At 36.8% G+C, this 9,554-nt stretch overlaps 1 protein-coding gene across 1 annotated transcript in view; it reads left to right on the forward strand.

The window, feature by feature from the left end:
• LOC149068543 (uncharacterized) overlaps positions 1-8,885 on the forward strand; it is a 57,197-nt gene extending 48,312 nt beyond the window's left edge. The window contains exon 4 of the mRNA XM_089250708.1: positions 7,047-8,885. Coding sequence (XP_089106834.1) covers positions 7,047-7,237 — 191 coding nt within the window. The 3' untranslated portion in view covers positions 7,238-8,885. The remainder of the gene's footprint in view (positions 1-7,046) is intronic.
• The last annotated feature ends 669 nt before the right edge of the window (positions 8,886-9,554 follow it).

Below are 9,554 nucleotides of genomic sequence, written 5' to 3' on the forward strand. Positions count from 1 at the left end.
GGGCTTCTTATCAACTTTATAGTCGCATCTTAATAGAAAGGGGCCAATGGAGCCCCTTCCTATTAAGTTCTTTCTATTATTGTTTCTGAAACTGAACAGGGGCAAAAATAATTGAACACTCTTTTTTCATAAATTATTCATTTTATTAATTATCAATTTTGATTAGTTATGAAATAATTTTGTTCAGATCAATTCTGTAGAAGTTTCTGATTGATTACTGATAAGTTCAATTATTTCTGATTAATGCCAATCTGAAACTATTTTAATTGACTCTATAATTATTCCTTTCTGTATATACATAATTCTGAAATTATTTCTTTCAATAATTATAGTTATTCTTTTATTAATAATTAAATAATTTCTACTAAAAATTACGAAATTATTTCTCTGATTGATTTATAAATTACTTTTTTCCCCAATTGCCAAATTTTTGCTTCAAAAATTCTGAAAATAAAAAGGTTGATCAATTTTATAGTATTTCTTTGAATAATTCTAGAATTATTTCTCTCTTTCATTCGTTCCGAAATTATTTCTTTAGAATCAATCGTCTTTCAATGTTTTCAAACATTTCTCGATAATGATCGGCGGGCCACAACAAAAAGCTCCAAGGGCTAACTGTGTGTGGCCCGCTTAACCATACTTTGAAGACGTCTATTATAAGGGATTGATTCTTATATCCGGAGATTTTTTTTTCTGTTGCTCCTATATGGTTACCACTGGAGTGCGCAAAGAGTGGGGAGAGGGGGGGGGGGTCGCTTAAGAAAAGATTGTGATGTTTTTGCAGTAAAAAAACAAAAAAAAACGTTTTTAACTTCTTGTTAGATATAAAATTTTTAATTCTCAAAATTTTAAATCAGTTTGAATATCCATAGCATATCGTTCGTTGCCAAAGTAGACTGACGGAAATGTACACAGTAACTGTACTATTGTCCGAGCGCAAAACTCATCGATGTTTCCCAAAGTGAACAACTTTGGGGTAGGGGATGGGGGGAGGACCTATGAGATTCGATTTTTTCTCTTTTTCTACCATAAATCTCCTCTTAAGTTCTGTCATCAGGGCCGCAAATAGGTACTTTGTCAGCCAGCGCAAGCACTCATTTTGTCGCCCCCTTATAATTTACAAGGAGTAGTAAAACAGTGAATTCGGCGCTCCCGCTCTAATCCAGCGCTCGGGGCGCCATACTCGTCTGCTTCCCCCCTCTAGTTGCAGCCCTGTCTGTCATTCGTGGAAGTTCACCTAACTACAAAACTCTAATCCTCACTGTTCGTGGGGAGCAGTACCTCATCAGCGTATAGGTACACCCGGGCACGGCCCGGGGGCTTCAAGAGAAGAAGGGGCCGCACAAAATGAGATCTGATTGAAATTTATTCGAAAGTATGTACGTTTTTAGCCAGGCCTCACAAAACTCGCTTATCCCCGGGAGAGGGGGGGGGGGCATGATGCTCTTAACAGGGCCCTGCGGGGGGGGGGGGGGAGTCAATAAATATATGATGATTATTACAAAGGTGGGAGTGACAATAAGTGGTCCTCAAAAATAATCTTCTGAATAACAAAAATACGTTACAAGTTGCCACTACTAAGGCAGTTTCGTAGAAAATAAAAATTTTAATCCGTTTATAATAATATTCGTTCGAAATAACGTTTTGCTTTCTTTTTGCCGATTTGACTCTTATAAGCGGTTGATTCTTATAACCAGTGATTCTAATAAGTGTTGACTACTGTAGTTGGAAATACATTAGCCACCGCTTATAAGAATCACGTTCGGTTCGCCCATTTTGATTCTTATATCTGAAGATTTTTCTATGTCGCTTGTGTACATGTAACGGTAAATGTGATAAATACGGCTCTATTACGCATAATAACCGGTTATTATGCATAATCACCGAGCATTTTTGTAAGTTTGATAAATTTCCCTATATTAATCACTTTTATCAGCGACTTAAGTACAAAAAAATATAATTTTTACCGGCGATTATGGATAATACCCAAGTGTCGCGTCATTAGTAGACCATGATAAATCGTACTATATGATATACTTACTACACATAATAATTAATGCATGTATTGTATGTAATGCATGTAATGCATGTATTGCGATCGTAAAATTCGTTATCTCATTTCAATTTTCAACAATTCTAAAAGTATTTTTTTTTCTTTTGTTCTGAACTTTCACTAATTCTGAAATTATTTCCCGCATTTATTCGGAATGTTCATTATTTTCATCTTTTCGATTCCCTTCTCTCACAGAAGAAAAAAGTCTGGGGCTAAGGGGCTCTGCTATTATTTTCGCGCCGTCTGTTAAGGGCAGCCCTGAACAGAAACAGAAAAAAAATTTTAGATGTACTAAATTGCATGTTTTATATAAGATGAGATAAACTAAAGTGACCCCTGGTGGTAATTTCCAGAAATTTCTGGTGCTATCTCCGAAACTGAGAAAAGCACGAGAAAAACTTTAATAGCAAAGCGTTTTTGATCATCTTTAAATTAGTTTATACCCATTAAAATACTAAGACCTCACTATAACGATACCCGACATAGCAATAAACCCCTCTAAAACGATATTTTTTCAATTCTTGTCTGGAATCGCTTATAGTCACATGTTAAACTCCTCCCGATACAACGATATCTTTACATCGATAAACCCCTTTATAAGAATATCTTTTGAAGATATTTCGGAACCCCTCTATAACGATATTATTTATATTTCATTCAAAATCACCTTCGCGCGCGATATATATTATTTAATTCCTTATCAGTGTTTGTTCTTTCGAGGGTGTTTAATGGTATTTTGCACCATCTAGATTCCGAAAGTGTAAATGAAGTTGCTGGGAAGCTACATTCTGTGTAGTACACAAAAGTACTGTACGGTAAAACACTTTGCAGTGTAGAGCAATTAACTCAAATGGAATCCGCATATTTCGCTTATGACATTTTACCCCTTGTACGTTTTGTCCCCGACACATTTCGCCTGTCCTGACAGAGTGACTGAATGACTGACTGCGTGAATGACCAAGTGATTGGGTAAGTGACCGTGTGCGGGAGTGCGGGAGTGATCACATGAGTGACTATATAAGCGAGTGAGTGGTCATGGGGGTCAGTGAGTAACTGTATGAGTGACCAAGTGAGTGAGTTATTGTCTGCATGAGTGACCAAGTGAGTGAGTTATTGTCTGCATGAGTGAGTGAGTGAATAATTACACGAACGACCAAGTGAGTGATCGTGTGAGTGACCGTATGAGCGGCCCCACTCACTTCTCATACGGTCACATACTGTCACTCACTCATACGGTCATCCAACCAACCTACTTGTTCACTCATACGGTCAGGGCAGGCGAAGTGGTGGAATTTCTCTTGGATTAGCCCATACTCTTCAGTGCTTCCCAATATGCATATTTCTTTTTCCGTTTTTGTACATATTTCGATATTTTTAAATGCACATTTTCACAATTTTACACTTTACTAATGCGTATATTTTTCTGTTTTTCACTTCGAATTTATTAGATGAATTTGTTTTGATTTTTTTCACATATTTTTGATTTCGAGGCATATCTTGACATTACTTAAGTGGAGATTTATCTTTATTTTAGAGCGTATTTTGCCACTTTTTTAACGCATATAATCCGAGCTCTAGACGTAACATATATATATATATATATATTACGTCATATATATTATATGTGATATGAATAAAAATATTTTTATTCTTGGACCATTTATTCTGTAATAAGTTTTTAAAACGTACAGTTCAGTATATAACAAGCATTCATTAAGCACTCGTCTGCATTTAGCGGTCGGAAAATGCAAATAAGAGCGGTTTCGGTATAAAATTGGTGTTTTTTGATGAATGACTGAGAATTGGAAGTGAGCATTTATAGAACTTTAGCCTATTCTGTTATCCGGCCCGTCTTTCCGCCACATTAAGGCTGGGTAGTCCAGAGTCTACTGTATTCATTTTGATTTTGGGTGAACAGAATTCCAACAACCCTTCTCCGTGATGGCTCGACTCTCTAAAAGCATCGACAACAGCACAGAAACAAGCCTCTTTCGCTACCTTTTCTCCAGAGAGATATACAGAGAGAGAGAGAGAGAGTACACAGAGAGAAAACAATATAAAAAAGGTCGTGTAGTCAGAAACTTCATACATACTGTACGAAGGTACAGGGTTTCAATAAGGCTAAGCTAAATCTTTTGGAAAAAAAGGAAAAGTCTTATGTCCCGAACATGGATTTGGACCATACATTCGCTTTAGATAGGAAGGCAAAAACACTATAGCGGAAAATTGGAAAACACTGAAAGGGATAAGAAGAAGTGAAAATAATGAAAATTGCCGGAAAATAGAGGAAAAAACAAGTTATAAATTGGCCATTTCCGTGAAAAACCGATTGACTCATTTGTTCGGTTTTTTCCGAGTGAATTCTCCTCTGGAACGAGGGCATGAAGTGGTCTCTGGAGCTTCAAACTCACCAAGAAATAGAGTGTATTTTTGTCTGTCTCTATGGATGGTTAATACGTGTTATTACTGTTTCCATCAAGGAAGAGAAAGCCGATACGTAGAAGCTTTTTATACGAGTTCAAGTAATTTCTGTGACTCCTGCAAACAGAAAAACCTTTTTCTTTGCCCGTTAATTGAATCCAATCTATTGACATTAAGATATCCGACCACCTTTTCTTTAACACTTTCCTATAAAATGGAATGAAATTTAATGACATTTTTTGATAGAAAATGCCTCAAAATATTGAAGATAATAATGAATTTTGTACTAGTGTAATTTTCTATGAAAAAGTCGTTTTTATATGTCAAATTTTAAGCAATATTGAGGAGCTTATTTTCAGTAGGGAACGTTTGCACAATTACCAAATTTAAAGTAGAAGTGAAAAAACATTTTTTCTGGCCTTTCTAAATGGGCTGCTTTACAAAAGCGGAAAATAGCCAAGCAGTTGGTATACGGGAGTGATATAAGAATATTCAAATGTCACGTTTCTTCATCAACATTCAAGGGAGGTAAAACTTGCAGTTAAACTTTGGAAATGTTCCGTTTTGGAAGAAAATTAGTGGAAATGTTATTTTTTGAGCAAAATTTTGGAGCTCATTTATGTCTGAAAACATTGGAAATTTCTACCTGTTGTTTCCAGAAGGTATCGTCTATCCAAGGAAAGGAGGTATCTTTACTATTCTCTCGTGAGTAACATAAGAAACACGACCATTTTACAGTGGATATCCTATAACGGGCCCTCCCGTTAGCAGACACCTCAACTAATGGGCACTTTTTTGAATTGCATTGACGGGACTTAACGTACAGGTGTTTCAAAAAGAATCACCTGATTTGAAATGCGTTTATTACGAAATATATTGAACACATAGACACTTAAGATTAATTTTGCATTACATGGCTAATCATAAATTTTTTTCAAATCAAATTAAAGGTGTTCAATATGTCCACCTTGGGATGCGCGGCATAGGTCTATACGGTAGTCAAATTCACCCAAACCTTTGCGAGCATGTTTGCATCCACTGCGAGTGGATTTCAGTGGACTACGTGCGAAACTCTGTCGGACGCGCTCCACATTTTCGTCTGACATGCGGGGACGGCCAGGATTTCCCTTTACACAGACAACCCGTGTCTCGGAACCATCGCCTAATGCTCTGAGCAGTAGGAAGTTCAACACTAGGGTATTGTCGACGAAAATTACGATGAACAGTTGTTACGGATTCGCACTTCACAAAGCTTAGAACACACAAAACGATTTCTGTTGTGCAGTCGCCATCTTGACAAACACTGAAGTGGCGGTCGAAGGAAGGGCATTGGCTCTACCTGTCGGCAACTGTGGGAAACTCAAGATTCCCTTCTTTCTACCTGTACATTATTCGATCAAAACGGATTAAAAGCTGAATAATTATGTTTTTTTTTTATTTTAATCGGATGATTCTTTTTGAAACACCCTGTATTTTACTGTCCATTAACTGTTACTCCTCGTAAGTGGACAAAATTTTTGGTTCCATGAGTGTCCGTTATCGAGAGATTCTACTGTAAAATGTGACTCTGTTCACCAATGTTAGTATCAAAATTAAAACCTCATGTAAGTGCTAGTAACAGGAAAAATTTTGGAAATGAGCTGATATTCGTACAACCTTGCATTTTATGACTCTGATTTGCAATTTCGAGAGTGATTTGCTTTCATGAAGCACCTTCTATCAACAAAAATTTGAACTAAATTTTTTGCAGAATTTTGAAGAAATCGGTTTGATTTTTGAATGTGGTTTGTGTGTGTGTGTGTGTGTGTGTGTGTGTGAGAAAAGTTATTCTCATTCTCTATATCCATTTAAATAAGAATAACCATGGATATATAGACATGCTCGATTGTCAATTTGCATATTGCAACTCAAGATGGAGAAGATGGGGGACAACTCGGCGCTTCGCAACGCAGTTCAGAACGGTTATTCGCATGAAAGGTGTTGTTTTTAATAGAAAAGGTTTGGTTCATATTTTCGTGGACAGAGAGCGTGCACGAAATGAAATAAGAGTAAAATTTCTGAACTTTCTTCATACTGGCGCACACATGAAGTTTTTGTCATGATGCTGACATTCGTGGTCCAAGCACGATTCACGAGCACTATTGGTCAAGTTGTTTTACCTTAGTCACGAATCGACAGCTGAAGCTTTGGGAAAATTTCGGTCACAGAAGAGACTGGAGAAAGGTTCAAGTTCAGAAATCTGTGATTTGCTTTCGTGCAGTGCCTCTATCGACAAAAATCTGAACTAAATATTTTTCTTCACCAAAAAAAAAAAAAAAATCCCTGTTCGTGAGAATAACTTTTTCACAAATCATATTCAAATATACCAACTCCTTCAGTTTTATGAATTTTTAATCTATTTAGGAATTTATGCGACACCCTGTACATTGAGTAGGAACTAAAATTCAAGATAAAAAGATTATATTAATTTAATGTCTTACATAGAAAAATAGTTTTACATTAAATAATTTGATATTTACTTATTTGATATAATTTTTATATTAATAATTTGTATTTTGTGTCTATTTTCTAGGAGAGAAGCCACATAAATGTACAGTGTGCGGAAAAGCTTTCAGCCAATCATCGAACTTGATAACGCACAGCAGGAAGCACACGGGCTTCAAGCCTTTCGCGTGTGAGATCTGCGGCAGAGCTTTCCAGAGGAAAGTCGACCTCAGAAGGCACAAGGAGACGCAACATGCCGACCTGCGACAATTACATTGAAAACATTCGCCACAGCCACAATGTGTTTTTAAAGATCGATCTAGAAATGATCTTTTTCTCTCACTATTAAACAGAATAACTTCCGACTGAAAATTTAGGATAAAGCTGCAAAAGCTCAGGCATCACGCAACTCGATTGCTGCATAATTTTCGCAGGACCGTATTATCATAAATAATTATTAAAATTATCACCAATACCAGGGCTATTTTCAAGTGAAGATCGTTTAGAATTATCTTGCCAAACGAATCTTAATTTTGTACATGCACAGTGTCTACCTCCACCGAGCGTTTGCGGAAAATTCACCGCCACGCAATTCACAGAATGGAAAATTTACCGCTGGGGAAATTCACCGACAAGCAATTCATCGAAAAAGCGTCAGAGTGAGTGCGTTGATTAGCAAGTGAGTGAGTATGTGTGTGTGTGCGTGAGTGATTGACAACGAGCCAGATAGTTAGTGAGCAAATGAATGCGTGAGTGAGTTATGACTGAGCAAATGAGTGGATGAATAAGCAAGTGAGCGATCAGGTTTTTAGTAAATGATCGAGTGATTTTTTCTGGCAGGAGAGCGAGTGAGTGAGAGTTAGTGAATCACTCGGTGACTCACTCATTGGTGACGAATTGTTGTCGGTGAATTTGCCGATGAATTTTCCTAGCGGTGATTTTGCTTTTTAATCCCACAGAGATATATTGCACACGCAAACAAAAGCCATTTTAAATCATGTCGTTAAATTGACTTTCATTTAAAAATTGAAATGCGTGGGAAGAAACAAGTGAACCGCCATCTGTAGAACAAGACACGGACCCGTCGCCAGATCTGTGAATTTCGTGGTTCAAATGCCATAGTGATGACAAGGCTGTCATTCATGAAAGGCCGGAAGAAAGTATATTATGAACCGACGATCTTTTCGTGCTCTCTCCGGCCTTCATCAATAATATTAACCACTTACGAATTTTGTTATCACTCATGACATTATTCTTTATACTGGGCGAAAAATCTCTGTTGTCGAATTTCTTACGGTAGGGAAGCCTATAATGGACCAGTCGGCACAGACCGTCGTGAGACAGCTTAGTTTTACCCTACTGTTGTAGGGTGAAATTTCAGCTTGGATTGCCGTTATACAGTGCTAAGTCCTGGGGGCAGAAGGCTATAGATTGGTATCTTTAGTAAAAACCCCACGACGGACATTGGTTTTCCCGAATCAGACCTCATTGACACTCGACTCGGGACTTATTTCCGTTTCGCCCTGTCAAGTATCTTACTAGGTATAGCATAATCAGGTATCACGGTGGCCATTGTAAATCGAAATCGTACGCTGATTGCGTTCCTGCAGAAATAGATGTAGTAATTGCTAGATAATCTCTTGTTGACAATGATTATGAAAAATTGACTCCAATTCGAGCATGGTCAAGCCCAATGTATGTGATGCATATAATTAGTAACTGATAGATAACTGTATTCTCTTGTGTGGCTGCAAAAACGTTTAACCGGTAATTCCGTTCGAACGAAAAGGACAAACACACACAAAGCTGCTCTTACCGATATGCGACAGGTGCGGTCTCTTACGGTAAAATTTCTTTCATTAATTCTGAATCATTTTTGGAATTTTGAATTTTTATCAAAACTGGAAATATTATTTTTTCATTTATTCTGAACTCTTTAATCAATTCTAAAAGTATTTCTTCACTTATTCTGGAAATTTTTATCAATTTTATAAGAATTTATTTCGTTTATTCTGAAAATTTTCATGAATTCTAAAAAATTGCATTTATTTTGAATTTTCATCAATTATGGAATTAATTCTTTGATTTATCCTTCGTGGGTGATGGTGATTAACTCTTTTATCAACTGTTGTTATTATTTTCAACTCATCACAATACTGAATTTTCATCAGTTCATTTTCATCAGGTACAAATTTTAGTTCCGTTTGAAATCTTTTTGTTTTCATCAACTTAAAACTTTCTTCAGTTCGAAATTTTCATTATTATTATTTCTTTGGTAATTTATATTTAACTTTGTCTATATTTTTACGCATGGGTATTTTTCAACATCATTGTGTTTTTTGTGACATTGTACGAATTTTTGGATGTCCGATTCCCCTTCTCTCCACAGATTATATAAAATTGGGGCTGTGGGCCCCGGAATTATTGAGATGCCTCTGACCCATATTATTTTTGCACCGGGCCCCACGTCGAGTGAAGGCGGCCCTGTACACACATACATTGCCGACGTGATTCAAAACGGCGGAAATATTTGAACGATATGCCGAAAGACACTGCGCATGTGCAAAATTACGAATGTGCAAGTTTTGAAAATGTA

Source organism: Pholcus phalangioides, unplaced genomic scaffold (genome assembly GCF_987345545.1).
Source record: "Pholcus phalangioides strain wild (caught in Gottingen) unplaced genomic scaffold, Ppha-v1.0 ptg000024l_1, whole genome shotgun sequence".
NCBI lineage: Eukaryota > Metazoa > Arthropoda > Arachnida > Araneae > Pholcidae > Pholcus > Pholcus phalangioides.